Source organism: Budorcas taxicolor, chromosome X (assembly GCF_023091745.1).
Source record: "Budorcas taxicolor isolate Tak-1 chromosome X, Takin1.1, whole genome shotgun sequence".
Classification (NCBI taxonomy): domain Eukaryota; kingdom Metazoa; phylum Chordata; class Mammalia; order Artiodactyla; family Bovidae; genus Budorcas; species Budorcas taxicolor.
The window spans coordinates 95,243,464-95,262,448 of NC_068935.1; the positions used below are offsets into that span (position 1 = coordinate 95,243,464).

At 43.0% G+C, this 18,985-nt stretch overlaps 1 protein-coding gene across 1 annotated transcript in view; it reads right to left on the bottom strand.

The window, feature by feature from the left end:
• MSN (moesin) overlaps positions 1–18,985 on the bottom strand; it is a 79,644-nt gene that overhangs the window by 24,943 nt on the left and 35,716 nt on the right. The window contains exon 2 of the mRNA XM_052663355.1: positions 2,002–2,085. Coding sequence (XP_052519315.1) covers positions 2,002–2,085 — 84 coding nt within the window. The remainder of the gene's footprint in view (positions 1–2,001; positions 2,086–18,985) is intronic.

Below are 18,985 nucleotides of genomic sequence, written 5' to 3' on the forward strand. Positions count from 1 at the left end.
TCTGAATATCTGAGGTTATTGATATTTCTCCCGGCAATCTTGATTCCAGCTTGTGCTTCTTCCAGTCCAGCATTTCTCATGATGTTCTCCGCATAGAAGTTAAATAAGCAGGGTGACAATATACAGCCTTGATGTACTCCTTTTCCTATTTGGAACCAGTCTGTTGTTCCATGTCCAGTTCTAACTGTTGCTTCCTGACCTGCATACAGATTTCTCAAGAGGCCAGTCAGGTGGTCTGGTATTCCCATCTCTCTCAGAATGTTCCACAGTGTATTGTGATCCACACAGTCAAAGGCTTTGGCATAGTCAATAAAGCAGAAATAGATGTTATTCTGGAAGTCTCTTGCTTTTTCCATGATCCAGCAGATGTTGGCAGTTTGATCTCTGGTTCCTCTGCCTTTTCTAAAACCAGCTTGGACATCTGGAAGTTCACAGTTCATGTATTGCTAAAGCCTGACTTGGAGAATTTTGAGCATTACTTTACTAGCGTGTGAGATGAGTGCAATTGTGTGGTAGTTTGAGCATTCTTTGGCATTGCCTTTCTTTGGGATTGGAATGAAAACTGACCTTTTCCAGTCCTGTGGCCACTGCTGAGTTTTACAAATTTGCTGGCATATTGAGTGCAGCACTTTCACAGCATCATCTTTCAGGATTTGAAATAGCTCAACTGGCATTCCATCACCTCCACTAGCTTTGTTCATAGCGATGTTTTCTAAGGCCCACTTGACTTCACATTCCAGGATGTCTGGCTCTAGGTGAGTGATCACACCATCGTGTTATCTTGGTTGTGGAGATCTTTTTTGTACAGTTCTTCTATGTATTCTTGCCACCTCCTCTTAATATCTTCTGCTTCTGTTAGGTCCATACTATTTCTGTCCTTTAAAGTGCCCATGTTTGCATGAAATGTTCCCTTTGTATCTCTAATTTTCTTGAAGAGATCTCTAGTCTTTCCCATTCTGTTGTTTTCCTCTATTTCTTTCCTCTATTCAAATAAGAATGATCTTATTTGAATATAATCTCTTTCCTCCTTTCCCTTCCCAAGTATGTGTAAGCTCTCAGACAGCAGAAGTACACGGAGAGCAAAGGAGAAAGGGAAGCAGGAGGGCATGGAAAATCCATGAAGGGGATATGTGGTCCCAATATCCAGGACAATGTCATACTCTCACCTCACCAGAGGCTGGTGTGGAAATAGGATAATGGCCTGTCTGGAGGGATTCCAGTCTCTGGAAGTAAGAGCCCCATTTTTAGTCCTGGAAGTCTGGTCACAAAAGGCACATTCCTCTGGCCCCTGGAGAGTCTTTGATGCTGACAGATTCTATGGCCCCCACCTGGCTGTTATATAGCACATCCTTTCTGACAATGGTGATTCACAACTAAGAGATATTCTTTGGATTATAGATGGGGATGACTACTTCAGTATTATCTCCATGTCAGGATTATAGGAGCTGAGGTATCCTCTTATTGCATTTCTCACCCACTGTGATATCTTAAGTCCCAATATTCCTTGAGGGAAATGTACATAGAGCACACTACTACAGGAAGAATATGTTGGTTTCCTTCTACTGGGAAGAAAAACCAAGTGACAGAAGCCATGTTGTACAGTGACAAGAATATGGGGTTCAAATCCCAGGCAGATACCAGCTGAGAGCAATAAAATCATTTAATTTCTGAGCCTCATCATTAAAACAGAAGAGATCACTTACATCTTTCAGAGTTGAGAGAAGGGATCTGCCTGCTGGCATTTTTAAAGTCTCTAGCACAGTCACACCCTACTCGCTTCTCTTTTCTCCCATGTTTAGCCCCAAGGATAGGACTGATTGGGGCCATCCAAGATATAGGCTGCCAGAGTTAAAATTTGCCTACTTCATTAAGGCTGAGGTCAGCCTTTGTTTTGACCTCTCCTGGAGGAGTGAGTAGGAGAAGAAATTCCTCAAAAGTGGGCATTATAGTGGAAGCTATTGGGAGAAGTGGGAGGCTAAGAAGCAATAAGTCCTCCCTTACCTGGTCAAACAGCTGCTTGCCGGTGGTGTTGGGCTGGATGGCAAACTCCAGCTCAGCGTCCATGGTGGTCACACGCACATTGATCTAGGATGAGATCAAAGGAGATAAGTCAGTTGTTTGACTCGATGCTCAGCAGAGCCTGGGATAAGTCTCTGTCCAACTACAGGAGAAGAAACTAAGGTGCAGGAACCTATGGAATTTAGATACTGGTATGAAGGAAGGGGGACCATTAAAACAAACAGTAACCTAGCCCTCTGCTCCCAACCAGTTTACTGAAGACAAACCCCCACACTGCTACAAGGCAGTGCTTATCAAGGGGCAAACAAATGAATGCAAGTAAACCTACTATCAAAAGGAAACAAATGTTGGCTATACTTCTTCCAGGAAGCCTTCTCCACCTACATGAGGCAGCTCCAAGCCCACAGCATTCTTTCCCCACCTCTGATCTATAGCCTGGATTATCTACAGCACTGGTCTTCATAGAGGCAAGTTAAGAGCAGGATAAAGAACACTGGATTCCAAGCCTAGCACCATAACTAGCTTACTCTACAACCTTGAATAAATCTTATCCCATTCCTGAGCCTTAGTTCCCTTCACCTGTGCAACAGCAGGAGTGCAGGAGATGGAGTTTGTCAATTATACTAGGCAATCTCCAACAGCCGTTTCAGTGCTGATGTCTATGATTCTATATACTGACTTGCATCATTAACACTTCCTGTATGTATGTCTCATTGGTCTCCCTAGGCACAAGAGAGGAAAGGGCCTTCAACAGAGATAGGTGTTAGCAGGACAGAAGTGCTACCAAAGCCAAGTAAGCAGAGGGAAAAGGGACAGGGACAGGCCCAGATGGAAACACACAGTATTTCATATGTACTAGAAAAAGTACCCTCTACTCTTAGGAATAGATCACCTAGCCAAAGTCAACGATAGCTGATATTTCATCAGTAGAGATAGGATTCTTTGGCTGAAAATTTGGTAGCGGTGGTAATAGTATTAACAGTAACAATAAGCAGCAGCTTTCATGCATGAAGACTTACTACTCACTAGGCACTTTATATGTACTATCCCAATAATCATAATCATCCTGTGAAACAGGATTATCTCCACATTGGGCATGAATACTTAGAGATTTGTCTAAAGTTACATTGCTAGTAAGTGGGGAAGACAGGGTTTAAATTCAGATCTAAGTCCAAGTCTCACAATTTAAGCCAACATGTCAAATCTCTCTTACATCAAAGTGTAAAATATCTCCATTAAAAGAAACCAAACATTAAGTTTTATAATTTATTTTTTAACTGAAGGATAATTGGTTTACAGAATTTTGTTGTTTTCTGTCAAATCTCAACATGAATCAGCCATATATCTCCTCCCTTTCGAACCTCCAAAGATTAAGTTTTTTTTAATATAAATTTATTTATTTTAATTAGAGGTTAATTACTTTACAATATTGTATTGGTTTTGCCATACATCAACATGAATCCACCATGGGTATACACGTGTTCCCCATCCTGAACTCCCCCTCCCTCCTCCCTCTCCGTACTATCCCTCTGGGTCATCCCAGGGCACCAGCCCCAAGTATTTTAGTTGTTGGACATTTTGCTTAGGTAACCTATATGATATAGCCACATGATGGCTTGTTACATGGTCAAACAAAATATTCATAATGATTATTTCATGCCCACATAAAACACTTCAGTAATATTAAGAAAGAGTAAGCAACAAGATTTCATGAGCTCAATTTTGTAAAAAGTATTCAAAAAGAGATTATTGGAACCATACCCAAGTGTTAGTCAGTCTTGGTTTTTGGGTAGTGATCTTATGAGTGCATCCTCTCTTCTTTAAACTGAAAAGAAAACTAATCTACATTTCTAGGAATGCTCACATATTACTTATTCTATTGGGGTGGAATAAAAGCAGAATTGTCAAAGATACAAATCCCCATGGAGTAGCTAAAACATTAAGCCTTATCAGTCTTTAATACCTATGGGCTTTTCCTGAGCACAGGGGTCAGCTAGTGGGGAAGAGGGTGCCAGACAGCAATTTTGCCAGCTAAACAATTCTGATTAGGACCAGGCCTGGGGAACAATTTTGTAAATAAATCTCACCAAGGAGCCAAGGAGGAAATCTATTTCAGGATTGACAATGGGACAGGAAAGGCCATGAAGACAGGGACAAGTAAGGCAAGTACCTCAGTGGGAGACAGCAGGCAAGATTAGCCACTTTGACTCAGTGTTACCCAGGCTCTCTGCCAATTCAGTGACCTCCATATAATGGACCCTCATAAGGTAGGGAGAATGAGTGAGGCCCAGTGGACTAGAATTTGGCTTCAATTCAGTTCAGTGCAGTCACTCAGTCATGTTCAACTCTTTGCGACCCCATGAACTGCAGCACGCCAGGCCTCCTTGTCCATCACAAACTCCTGGAATCTACCCAAACTCTTGCCCATTGAGTCGGTGATACCATCCAACCATCTCATCCTCTGTTGTCCCCTTCTCCTCCTGCCCTCAATCTTTCCCAACATCAGAGTCTTTTCAAATGAGTCAGCTCTTCACATAAAGTGGCCAAAATATTGGAGGTTCAGCTTCAACATCAGTCCTTCCAATGAACACCAGGACTGATTTCCTTTAGGATGGACTGGTTGGATCTCCTTGCAGTCCAAGGGATTCTCAAGAGTCTTCTCCAACACCACAGTTCAAAAGCATCAATTCTTCTGTACTCAGCTTTCTTTACAGTCCAGCTCTCACATCCATACATCCATACTCTCACATTCATATTCGCTTCCATATCTAGCCTTAAATCACACTTGAGCTGAGTTGGGGAGCCCTCAAAATACCAATGACTTGGCAGATAAGAAGTAGAAAAGGGACAATAGCCCTTCTAGTATATTGAGAAATTTCATTCTCATTTTGAGACTTCTATCTCAGTTAGAGTTACCTCTCTAGTATCTAGGGACTTCCCTGGTGGCTCAGACAGTAAAGCGTCTGTCTACAGTGTGAGAGACCTGGGTTCAATCCTTGGGTTGGGAAAATTCCCTGGAGAAGGAAATGGCAACCCACTCCAGTACTCTTGCCTTGAAAATCTCATGGACGGAGGAGCTTGGTGCAGGCTACTACCCATGGGGTTGCAAAGAGTTGGGCATGACTGAGCGACTTCACTTTCACTTTCTCTAGTATCTAAGATTCAATGGGTACTCACAAGATATTGGCTAAATGAACAGTATTAAGCAAGGAGATACAAGAGATAGATATAGCATAGTATACAGACTCAGAGGTGGGGACATTTTACATCTTGACTTTTTTGTGCTATGGACCTTTCTGAGCAGTATGGTGAGGTCTATGGATTGACTTCTCAGAAATTTGTAAATGCATGAAACAAAGTAGATATAAAGAGACCAATTATATTGAAATAGCTATCAAAATTTAATATGTACTTCTTTATTAATATATTATATAATTACCTAACACTAGTTCTTATTAGTTATTATTACTGTAATTTCAACCTTGTCTTCAGCATAAATGATGTTCTGAAAAATCTATAGTAACTAAACTGTAATATAAAAGTATCTTAGATTTCCATTGGTGACACAGTCACAGGTACTGTCTTTTTTTGGCCTAAATTCATAACTGAAAGAAGGGTTAAATTTTAGTGAGAAGTCAGTGAAAACAAACATGTAAATTTTCCTCCATCCATCTTCATAGATCCTTCCCACTTCAAATTATACCCATGGATTTCATGGAGGCCCAAGGACTCCAGGTTAAGGAGCTCTCTATAAATTTATTTCAGTTTACCCAATATTAATGGAATACTATGTTTAGGGAACTATGGTTGCAGTAGAGCTATAGAATCAGTCTCTGACTCCAAGGTACTTACTGAATAACAGGAAAATTATTACATACAAGGGAAACCCTGAGAAGTACCATGCCAGAACAGAAGAAACTTTTTTTGTGGAAATACAGAACCACAGTTCAAAGTGGTATTTGCAGGGTATCTAAAGATAAGGATTTTGAAAAAGGGAGAATGTGGAAGTTGGGGCGAAGAGCACCCAGATGTCCCAGGTAGAGAAAGAGACACAAAGCAATGGCCCAAAAGGAGACAGAGATGCAAGGATGCAGAGCTCCTCCAGGATAAATGAGGCCTGCAAGGTGAAGAGTGGTCACAGAGGCCAGGAAGGTAGATGCAAAGGAATCATAACAATCTATCATCTTCAGGGGCTAGCCCATAACTCCAAATATTTAACTGAAATATTTGTTTATAAATGTTTCTTAAATAAATCAACTGGTAGAAAAGAACTCAGTCTGGGTTAGGAATAAGTATGTCAGAGAGGCTAGAACTGTTCATACGTCCTGTATCATATATAGAGCATTGCCCCAGAACAAGAAAGAGCTCTCCTTCAATCTGATGCTGTCCAGTTGAAACTAAACTGGAACCTATGTCTCTAGAATCCCTTCTCAGAGTTTCTGTCATTCCACTGTGGCTGCATCTCAAGAGAAAGCAGCCTGTGGTTCCCTGAACTTCACTGTGGAGACAAAAAATTTTAGGTTTAAAAAATTAAGAAGAAAAGCAAACACAATACAAAGGGACTTCTATTCTTGCCACCACTCAACTCAGAATAAAATGTGAGTCTTGAAGACAGGATCATGGGTCTGTGTTCTCCTGATTTTCAGTGTGTTGGCGGTAGGGGTAGCAAGGGTAATAGCATGACCAGGGCTGAGGGTGATAGGTATAGGGCAGAAATGGTGATCAAAGAAAATCTCTCATTTTCCTTAACAGTAATTTGGGACCCAAATGTGTACAAGGAGCTGCAGGCCCAGATCCACTGCCACACAGGATGCTCACACAAGTGGGCACCCACTGCCTTCCTTTTGGGCCTGGCCTCTTCATTATCAATGAAGAGACGAGGGTAGTCTAGTTTGAAAGGCAAGAATCTGAAGATAAAGCCTCCAAAGTCAGCAGAAAGTTCCCAGGCAGCCCCACAGCTCAGCAGGAATGGAGAAGCTGGCCTGGGTAAGATAGCATTTCAAGATGTGGTCCCCAGCAAAAGAACTAAGGCCCTGTCTAAGCCTGTCCTTGAAAACTGTGTCTCTGGAAATCATTTAAGGTTTAAGGAACAAAAAGAGTCTGGATGTGGTGGTGGTGGGGGTGTCACTCATATACACTAGCCCACCCACCCCTAGCCCAAGAACAATAAATCCACTGTTATTTATTGAAAAATTGAATACAGACAATTCCCAAGCAAGCCCTTCATTGGTCTATAGCCCATCTCAGTAGTCTGTCATCCAAAGCCCTCAACAAACTGGATCTCTCCTATGTCCCCAGTTGGCAGGCCTAAAAAAGAAAATAACTACCTACCTCTGCCTTGACAGCAACAGCTGGGGAACTTTGCCCTCTAGACCTGGCCAACTTCAAATAAGGAACTCTCTCATTTCCTAGGGCCAAGAGTACCCAGATGAGCAGTAGCTGGGCCACAGAGAGGAGATCGGGACAAAGTTTCCTCTCATTTGCTCCATGTTACTGAACTACAATATGGCTCTTTACCAGAGAGGAATTTGGAGGATGGCTTCCCAGGTGGCACAGTGGTAAAGAATCCGCCTGCCAATGCAGGAGATGCAACAGATGTGGATTCAATTCCTGGGTCGGGAAGATCCCCTTAAGGAGGAAATGGCAACCCACTCCAATATTCTTGCCTGGAAAATTCCATGGACAATGGAGACTGGTGGGCTACAGTCCATGGGGTCACAATGAGTCAAGACACAACTGAGCATGCAGACACGCAGAGGACAAAGCAGAGACAGAGTCAAATAATCACAACTGACTTGTCTGAACAATGGACCTGTCTGTATGCCAGAAGGAACTGGCATTACCAACTCCACATCATGAATAAGGAAACTGATGAGCAAAGAGGCAGGTAACATAAAGATGGAAACGAGCAAATTATGTTAACAACAATGCGCCAAGCTCCTTCACTCACAGTCTCACTTAACATCACTAAAACCACACTTACTCAGCCAGCAAGTGGTGAAGACAGGCCTTCTGGACATTCCAGAGCACCATCCTTGACTCCACCTACCTCTCTGGTCATGCTGATTTCACTGCTGACTTCAGACAATGCCTTGGCAACTATTTTGGCTAAGGCCCAAACACTCCAGTATAAGGGAACCTGGGCACATCTGTGAAGCATTACTTGGGAAGGCCCCCTTGCCAGGACAGAGCTTGTGAGTCAGCCCAATTGGGTCTGAGCTCAATGACCTCACCTCTCACCTTCCACCTCCCCATTCTTCAAAGGCCCAAGTCTTCTGGGCTTTCAGTGGCATTGCTGCTATGGAGAAGGCAAAGGTAAGTGCATAAGGGTGGCCAGAGGTAGGATGAGCCCTACTAGGGCAACCCCAGAACTTCAGTCTCTTCCATGGACAGAGGGCAGTCACTAACTACATTGTCACTCAAACTGCCTTTCCCCATTATTTAGGCTCTAGCATCCTCCATTTCCTGCTGCCAGAACTATCGCTAAAGCAGGGCAGGGCCTGGTCTGTCTTGGCTCTTGAGATGACAGCACTGACTCAAGCAGCTGTTTTCCATAAGGGGTAAAACAAGGGTTGCTTTTAATCTCTAGCCTAGGAGGCATTCTCCCCCTCTCCCTTCCCCTCCTCCTTCTCCACTGACTCACTCACTTCCCAGCAACTCAGCTCCTTCCCGTGGACTTGGAAGTGGGACCTGGTACAGTTATCTGTTCTGACCTCTTCTTGCCCATTGCCAGACCCTTACTTAAAACAGACAACAAGACCTGCCTACAGTTAACCCTTCCTATGCCATGCTTTTCCCCAGTAGGTTCTAGAAAGGAGACCACCTGGACCCCATACACACCCATACCTTTAGTGGGTCAGCAGTAATTCTTTAGTTACTCTAACTGCTGCAAAGGGCACGGAAGACAATGGTTCCTTTTAACTTGCTTTGATCCAGTCGCCTTCCCTAAGAATCACTTCAACTGGGAGACAAGGGCATATTGGAGCCTGGGTATTACTTGCTCAGTTATATTTGGGAGAGCAACCTCAAACAAAACTAACCTTTGTTAACAATGAGGACATAATTACATTGTCGCTATGTGAGGAGAGCTCAGGACAGAGCCAAAGGTAAAAAGGAGATAAACAATCAGAAACCTTAGCAAGCTACAGCTTTCCCATTAATCCAGCCTTAATTGCACAGCCTTTTGCTTAACCTGAGACTGAGGTAGAGTCCCCCTCTGCCTCTCAACACATTAAGGTCTGGAAGGAAACTAGCTCCTCACCATTTATACCTAACTCCAGGACTTATTTTCAAAATCAGCTCAGCCAAACCATACCCCAGGAGCAAACACCACCCATTCTCCTACCCCCTACCCTAACTCATCTCTCCTCCTAGGCACAGGGTTCTGCCCTATAAGCTCCTTAGCATGGCCATTCCTCTTTAAATTTCCTCAAGATTTCAATCTACTCATCCTAGAACCTCATCTGGCTCCTTCAGAATAAACCCTTCTGAACTTCTCATCCTTATTCTCCAACAGAATAAATAATCTAGAATCCCCAACTATCAGACCTGAAAGGAACCTAGAGATCACTTGATTCAAATTCTACAATATGCAGCTGAGGAAACTGAGGTCCAAGGAAGGGGAAGCATTGGCCTAGAGTCACACAGCTGCTGGACAGTGTGAGAGCAAGGATTAAAAGCCTTGCTCTGGATTCACTGGCAATAATAAGCAATAGAAACACCCTAGCACTTAAAAAACAGTAGACAAATCAGGATGTTGAGCTGAAAAGACTATGTGGAGAAGGCAGAACCAGCTTGCTTCCATTAAAAACTATTAGCGGACACTGAATGGAAGTCTAGTTTATGACAGAGGGCAAGCCTAACTTTTAGGTTCTGATACATTCACCATCACTCATTCTAGAGAGACTAAACCTTTTATAACCACAAGGAAGGAAACTAAAAGGTCTCCTATTTCTTCTTAAAACTTAGATAGCAACTAATTGGGAAGGTCTCTGGCAGCAGGTACAGCCAAGACCCAAGCTGGAGGTGGGGACAGAGCAGGGAGGTATAGAGGGTGAAGATGACACAGCAGGGAAGGAGGCAGGGAATTTGAGGAATGGATTTATATCCAGGTAGCCAAGAACAACAGTTTCTTCAATTCTCATAAAACTTTGAAGCCACTGAATTTAAAGAAAAGAGGGCTTATCATTAATAAGTCTCTCACATGGATTAAGCCTCTCTCTGGGGCCACACCCAGCAGGGCTTCAGTCACTAGCATCAGTTTCCTGCTTAACCCAGCTTCCTGCCTACAAGTTTCACAAGAAGTATTTATAGACTGGAAACACAGACCATTTGCAGCTGCCTGGAGACACTAGTTACGCAGAACACCAGAAGAGGGCTCTATTCTCTCTGCTCAGAAACACACCACAGCAACCTCCAGCATCCCAGCTCTGAAGGGCACTGGAGCTGACCTAAGAATCAGCTTGGATTCCATCCATTACTCATGGGATTTCTGCCCTGTCCTGTGTTAAAACTGCTGAAGACAGGATCAGTCAACTATGTAGGGGCAAGAGAAGGCTTCCAGCTAAATAAAAAAAAAACTCTATTTTCCAAATTTATGGTTATAAGGAAGGGGTAGAGATAAATCGGGAGATTGGAATTAACATATATATATATATATTACTTATATGGGCTTCCCAGGCGGCGCAGTGGTAAAGAATCCACCAGCCAATGCAGGAGATGCAGGAGATTCGGGTTCAATCCCTGGGTTAGGAATATCCCTTGGAGGAGGGCATGGCAACCCACTCCAGTATTCTTCCCTGAAGAATCCTATGGACAGAAGAGCCTGGCGAGCTACAGTCCATGGGGTTGCAAAGAGACACAACTGAGTGCACGTGTGCACACACACACACACATACACACACACACTACTATATATAAAATAGATAACTAATAAGGACCTACTGTATAGCACTCAATACGCTGTAAAGACTTATATGGGAAAATAATCTAAAAGAGTGGATATCAGTGATTCACTTTGCTGTATACCTGAAACTAGCACACTGTTATCTATTTGATATATAGTAGTCAACTATACTCCAATTAAAAAAAAAAAAAAGCTCTGTTTTTGGTCCCAGAGCTAAGCTACGGTTGGCTTCCTGCCAACCTTGCTGGTATGCCAACAGTCAAACCTGGCATCTAGGGGACTCACAAAACTGGAGTCCTTATCCTAGAAATAATGGTCTCAGTCATTTGAGAAATAAATCTTGGTATAGCTGAAAGATGCTTTAGAGTCTCTCTTACTTTCCTGTTTCTAAAACTCAGTTTTCTAATATATAAAATGAACCTAATATCAACCTCACAACAGGGTTATTAGGAGATTTTAAGTTAAAATAACAGACAAGAAAGTACTTGGCATATCATAAGTAGAATGTGATGATTACTAGCGCCTCCACTTTTAGCCATGTTATTGCAAATATTTAATCTCTCCAGAATAATTTGAACTTAAAGCCGGTTTGACTACACTGAAGGGCTATGGGTTGCCAAGAAGACCTGCAGAGGGCCCTTCTAGCCTAAGGGCCCTTTGATTTTGGGGGAAACTCTAAAATATGATTAGATTTCTAGTTAGTTAGACAATTTGAAGCCATGCATATCAGGCAGAAACACACACATCCTTGCATTATTTTAAATGTTTTTTCTCTTGGGAGGGATAGGGATTTCCCCCCAAGAAGCAGAGCCCTGAAGTGAGGCAGAATACAACAGAGCACCTAGGCTACCTTGTCCTTTTAAAGGATGCCTGCTCTTCTTTCCTCATCCTACGCTCTGCCTTGCCATTTTCTCTAGTTGTGTCCCATTAATATACACAGGTTCCCAGCCCTCCAGCACAACCCACCAAAACGCCCAAACTCCTTCAGCTGGTATCCAGAAATATCACAAACTGGGTCTGTAGATAGGCTAATCAGCATCAATTGGGAAAAATTTTAAAGACAGATTTCCTGGCCCCACCCACAGAGATCATGATTTATTATTATATAAGAAGCAGGACCCAGGCATCAGAATTAAGACCTTCATATAATTCTAAGGCCCAGACAAATTTGCAAACCTCTGGCATGGAATAGAGCCTCTCAAGGGCTGGTGTCAACTGTCAATATGGACAGCCAGATGCTCGACTGAAGGGAAACAAAGCCAAGTAGATAGCAGTAACTACAGGGACATCTAGGCCAGTGGGCCTAGTGAGTGGTTCTCCAGAGTTAAATGCAGCTTACCTCCACAAAAGATCAGGGGCTAAAGTAATTTCTCTACATACTAAAGCAATTTCTCTACCTACTAAAGTAATTCCTCTCTTGTAGAAGGAACATAGCTATGCACTCTAAAAACCTGAGGGCAGGATCGAGCTCTGCCAAAAACAAGCCATGATCTCTCAATCTTCCTACCTGTAAAATGGACAAAATGACACCCATGTGGCAGAGGATTGTGCAGTGGCAATGTGGTATTTCCCAAACTTAACTGTTGGGAATCATTTGGGGCACTAGTTTAAAAATCTAGATTCCTGGACCCCACTCCAAGCTTACTGAAAAAGACACTTCAGAGGAGGAGCTTGGAAAGCAGTAGTTTTGTCCCAGGTGAGTCTTATCCTCTGGGAAGTTTAAAGAAACATCACCTGGCATAGATGCTATTGAGACGAGATGAGAGGTCAAACCAGATCTCCCATCCTCCAAAATACTTTCTATCCCAGAGATCCTCATAGTTGGGACCTTCAGGTTAGAACCCAGCAGAGCAGGCTCTACAGGCAGGAGAGGGAGGAGAGGCTTTGGGATTTCAAACAGTAAGCTGAGTGCTTTCTGGAATGACCAAACCCTCAGGCCATTGTCCAGAGCCTTCCACTATCTTCCAATCTAGTTAAGAATTAGACAGTGGAAGGAAACAACTGGTACAAATACCTCAGCAGCCCAACAACATTGATCAAAAATACTCTAATTAGAGCCTCAATCAAAATCTTCTCAAGTTCTATGCCCCTTAAACATTCTATCTTGGGAGAATTTCAGGCAAGGAGCAGACCTTAAATGATACTCTCCCTTTCCTAGATGCTGTGGGAACTTAGGGAGCAAGCCTTGTATTTGCATACAGATGTGAACAGGTTGAAGTTGGGAACAGGCTGGGGACTCTAAGATAGGTGCAATCAATAACAGTGCACTGGAACCAACTTACACTAGAGCTGATCTCTGTATAAGTCCTCCTTCAAGGATCCTATGTTGGTAGTTTGAAATCAGCTGTGGTGAGAGTTGGATACAACTGAGTGACTGAACAACAAGTGATGAGAGTATTTATACCATTGGGATTGGTAAACAGTACAAATTGTGGCTTCACCAGAGAGTTTGTTGTGAAACATTTATCAGCACATATAAAGGAAGCATCTGTAGGCCCATTTTAAAAATGAGAAAACTGAGTCTCAATGAAGGGAAGCAACTACTTTCTTTTAGTTGCATGACCTTGGACAAGAGCCAGTTCTAACTAGCAACACATCCTAGGCCCTTCCTACCAGCTCCCCAGGGGAGTAAGAAACCCCTCTTATCAACAAAAAGGTTGCTGACCTAAAGGGATTCTCCATCAACTAATGGCCAAACAAGGACGCCTAAGTGCACTTGGTATATGTACCACCAAGGAAAGCAAGGAGTACAGAGCCCAGGGCTGTGACATGAAGCCAACAAGAGAGGAGAGACACTGGAGTAGATCAGGGAATGGGTTGGAAAGTTACAAAGGAAACCACAGCACTTTCTTAAGATCTCTTTACAAATATATGACGGACAGTGTGGACTCTAGAGGGAGTCCCTTGGTGCACTGCCAGTCCCTCGATCTCTTGAAGCATCAATTTTCCTCCAAGTAAAATGGGAGTAACAATGCCTACCTCACAAGATAGTTGTGAGGAACAGCATCATCTCCTTTATTTATACAAAACAAACTGGCTTGGCACCTAGCATGTATTAGATATTTGATACATTTTGGTACCTTTCTCCTGCAACCTCATTATCAAATGCAGGACTTCTGACTCACCCTTATACAATAAAAATCCTAACCCCATGTGCACAGTGCTTTACAGTTTAAAAGACACTTATGGCCCAAGATGGAAGCCACCATGAAGAAGGTGGTTGCAGATGTCAGTCTTACAATACACAAATTAGCATGGAATACAAGTAGAATCATATAACTAAATGAAGAAATAGAAGTAAAAAGAAATAACTCCAAAATTTAGAAGATGTTTGTGAGGATATCATGCTTGCAGATGACTGCTTAATGATACCTTATCAGACTGGTAATGTTTTCATTAGCCATTCTTAGGAAGAAACACAAGAAATGTTAGCAGAAGCAAAGAAAAATTTGCAAGATGAAACTGACACCTTAGAATCCAGAGTGGAATCAATTCAGCAAGTGTTAGCAGATTTGAAAAGTTCAGTTATATGCAAAATTTGGGAGTAACATAAACCTTGAAGGTGATGAAAGTTAAACATTTATAAAACTTAAAAAATCTGTTTAATAAACTTGAACATTGCTTAAAATTATAATTCCCCTTCTTCAAATGATATGGAAAGCAAAACTTTTTAATTTTTTTTCATTCATTTAATGTAAATTTGCCTACTTTCACATCTTATTTATTTTATATTTTTAAAAGAAGACAGTATTCATCTATGTATTTTACATAACAATTATATCAGGCGTAAGGGTTTTATGTCATGTTATTAAAATCAGTTAAGCAATAAAAGACACTTGTCCACATGCATCCTCTCGCTGAACTCAAGTCTGTACAAAAGGCAGAGTCTATAGATGTCTATAGATCTACAGATCAGCACTGTTTTATAGACAGGAGAAATGGAGGTTCAGTGAGGTAAATGGCACTTTGTCCAAGTCTGAAGGAGACAGGACTAGAACCCAGGTCCCCCGAGCTTGGAACTTTGCCCTCCCAATTTTCTTTTATTTAAGGTTGCAAGAAGGTCCTTCCAAAGGCTTACTTGCTATCATTTATTTCATCCAATAAATTTAATGGCCTCTAGCTCTTGTCTCATGGTGCTACAAGAGGGGCTCTCCTTGGGATGGGAGAAGATCAAGGCAACACAGGATGGGAACAATCTTTCCTATAGTTGAGGGAGCCACACTATTAGCTAGAAGCAATCAGCCAAGAACAGCGGACCAGTGACCTTGAGACAGTCCCTTCCTCTTAGGTCAGAGTGTGACCAATGTACTGGGTAGGTCTTGATCAGTTGTTTTCAACTTTATTGCTTTTTTCAGCAGCTTCCTGCCTCTTCACTTTCCCAAACAGAAAATCTCATGAAATTTCAAGATATAATGTACATAAAAGTAGAACTGTTCTGGTCAAAGGAAGGCTACCAGCTTGGCCAAATACAGTTTGTCAACCACTGGACCAGCAGCTTGAGAGAGGGAGGGAGCTTCAGTTCTAACCTTGTAAAATTCTACTTAAGTCTGCCACTGATTCCTTAGAGGACTTAAAGACTCCCTGGGGCTCAGTTTCCCTATCTGTGCTATGAGATGGTTGGACCAGTTGGTGCCTAAAAGTACTTTTTTGCCTTGTGTTTCTAGGAAAAGGGAGCCCAGCAATCCCTGTTGGTGGAGAACTGTAAAGAGAGACCAAGAAGAACAAAGCCTCATCCCTATGCCTCAGAGAGCCCCTATGCCTCTTATGACTCTGAACTTAACTCTACAGTCAGTTCCTCAAGCACTGGCAGCTGGGAGGGTGGGCAGACAGGCAGGAAGGCGGGCGCCCCACCCTCCCTTGCACAGGAAGCTAGCTACATCCTCTTTTCCCCACCCCAGGCAGCACATCTCCAAAGGTCCCCAGCAATAGTGGGGGCAGGGAAAAGAAGAGGACGGGGCAAAAAGCAAACTGAACATTCAAATCACCTCAGTGTGCTAGAGAGCCATCTGTAGGGAGGGGACTGACAAGGGCCTGGGAAGAAGCAACAAAGCAACCACATTCTCTACTGGAGCCCAGCTCCCTCGACAAAACCTTGCCAAAATGGCCTATGGCTACAGAGTCACAAGGCATGGGCTGGTACAGCAGGCTGCCTGAGCCCACCCACTCCTTGCCACTGAGTTTCTCCAGCCTGAAGAGCTGGTCCTCACTCATAGGTGTTTACAGTTCTTTCTTAGAGTAAGAACACGGACATGTCATGGGTGGGTGGGTGGGTGTACACATGAATTAACACTTGAGAACAGAAGGGCTCTTCATGCCTCTCAAAGCTAAGGAGGCAGGCATCAACCCACATGGCCACACTACCAGCCCACTTTCCCGCGCCCACCCCCATACCCTGTGACTGGGGCCCAGCCCTCCCCACATCCTGTTCTCAGAGAACATGTGGCTGCCTGGGGAAAGATAATGTCATTACCACACTTCCCCTCCCTGGAGGAGGCTTTGGTTGACTAGGGAGGGAGCTGGAGTAATCTGCTTGATCAAGCTGAAAAATCTGCGGTAACCTCCCACTTTCACAGAAAAGGACAGGAAGGGTGACCAGCTAACCATGGGGGCATTTACCATACTGGAAGATCCATGTCTACAGAAAGATGGTGATGGCCCAAAGTACTTCTGGAAAAATGAATTTTCTGAGGAAATACAAATTGGCAACTTCTATATTTGGAAACAAAGAAAGCATGCCAATGCTCTTCCTTGATCAATGAACCAGGAGATACAAAGCTACAGTAAATTTTTTAAAAGGATCCCAAATATCACTGAAGTTTCACTACACATGGATTTTAGGTGCCAGTATCAACATTTCTGCTAAAGCAACGTGATTTACATAGGGTCTTAATGGGCCTAGAGTGCTTTGGCCACTGGGTAAAAGAAAATGACTTCAGGCCAATAGGAACAGTTCTCCCAACAAGATCAGAGGAAGAAATGGAGAGAGGATACCAGACTGAGCCCACTCATTGTTCAATCTCCCTTCACTCCTCTTTAACCAGCTGACACCCTGACTCCTCTTCTTCTTTCCTTCCCAGACTATAAGTAGCAAAGAATGTGGCTGAACATTCCATCTGAATGTTCAGGGAGGGCCTCCTCATTCATACAGGGTGAGAAATCAGAAGGCAGAGGCCATTCCACAGCGCTGCCTCACTAAGTGCAGACCTTCAGTGAGTATAATACCAGGTTAGGTTTATATGGGAGAACTTGGTCAATTACCCCTAAACAAATCATCCCCAGTCCCAACCAGCCTGCTGCTTTCTTACACCTAATCTTGCAGCCCAATCTAACTCTAGCATTCATCAAGGAACAAGATTTATCCTTATGGAAACACCAACTCAGCACCCATTTCCAGTGGATGTGTTAAAGGCTGAAAAGTGTCATCTGGTGTCATACCTGCCCTAGGGTACCTCTGTTTGTAGCCACAGTCTTCACTTTTGTTACAGTCACCTTCCTGAAAGCAGAGTTTTAGAGAGCCCAAGTAATGCCCTTGAGTTCTGTGCATCTATGACTGTTTTAGAAAAGTTTTAGGGAACAGTGAGGGGAGCAGTCAGTAGCAGAACAGAGACATGACATCCAGCTTATTAGTTATGGTTCCTACACAGTTAACAAAACTTCTCTAAAAGGTGGCTTTGTATTTTTTGAGTTGATAAAGCCACATCTTGCCCTCCAAACCACAAGCTCAGCTACTAATTTACTAAGACCAGTAGAAACTGTTTAACTTTATCCAACCAACAATACCAGGTTTTTTAGCACCCCTACCACCAGAAACTTACAAATTTTGTACCCCCTAATGCTAAAGTGAGCATGCATGAAACCACTTACTCCAAACACTTACATACATCAGAGTTCTTCAGGTAGAGTAAGAAGCACCCCTACCCTAACTTTGGTTTACTTTCTTTAGATAGCAGCAGGGAAAAGGCCCATTACAATCTCTACAGAAATTACCCAGTAGCCTCCCAGGCAATAGATGATGTTCCATAATCCAAACAGAGCCCAAAACTTTACCTATGATTCTAATAAGGCCTAGAAAAGTAAAAAGGGCCAACTCTTACTTACCTCGGGTGTTTCAGAAAGGAACTCCACTCCCGACAGTCACATATATACACATGCTCGTTCCACACACCACTAAGTTATAAGACACCCAGCATGGACCAGGCCATGAGATGATGATTCTAAAGTTTGTACATGTACATATGTGAAAGTAAATGAGCAAGCATGTGAGAGTATTTCTTATAGAGGAGGGGTTGCAAGTAAATGAGGAATTATCATGTTGGACAGGGCTTCTCAGGTGGCTCAGTGGTAAAGAATCCACCTGCCAATACAGGAGACACAGGAGATGTGGGTTCAATGCCTGGGTTGGGAAGATGGGCTAGAGGAGGAAATGGCAACCCACTCCAGTATTCTTGCCTGGAAAGTCCCATGGACAGAGAAGCTTGGCAGGCTACACTCCATGGCGTCACAAAGAGTCAGACATGACAGTGACTGAGTATGAGTATGTACCACATACTCTTGTACAGCAAGAGCAGTGAGAGAAGTAATCAGAGGGAACTGTGGAAACATAAAGGGGACCCAGGCTATAATGGAGAAGGCAGAAGAGCAGGTTTCTAGAGAAAGAGCAGACCTGTCCTGAATGATAAAAATATTTTCACAGGGAAAATATTTTAAAGGGAAAGGGAAGCTCAAGGTATTCCAGGTAGACAAATAGCCTGTACAAGAACACAGAGGAAAGAAACACGATGTAGGTCCTTCAAATGCCACAGGAAAATTTCCAATTTGTGAAATCCCTCCCAAAAGTACAAAATTAAGGGTCAAGGCCTCTTTGCCCAGCTCCCCAACCTTCTTGCCAGAAACTATCAGAAGAGAATACACTACAGACTTTTCACAGTATTGAACAGCAGTTCATCAGATGTGGGGAGGGGTGTGCCACAATCAGAGACAGAAATCCCTGAAGACAAAGCCAGACAAGAAGGCATAATATACAAGATATATGTTGGAAACTGGCTTTTTTTCTGCACAGTC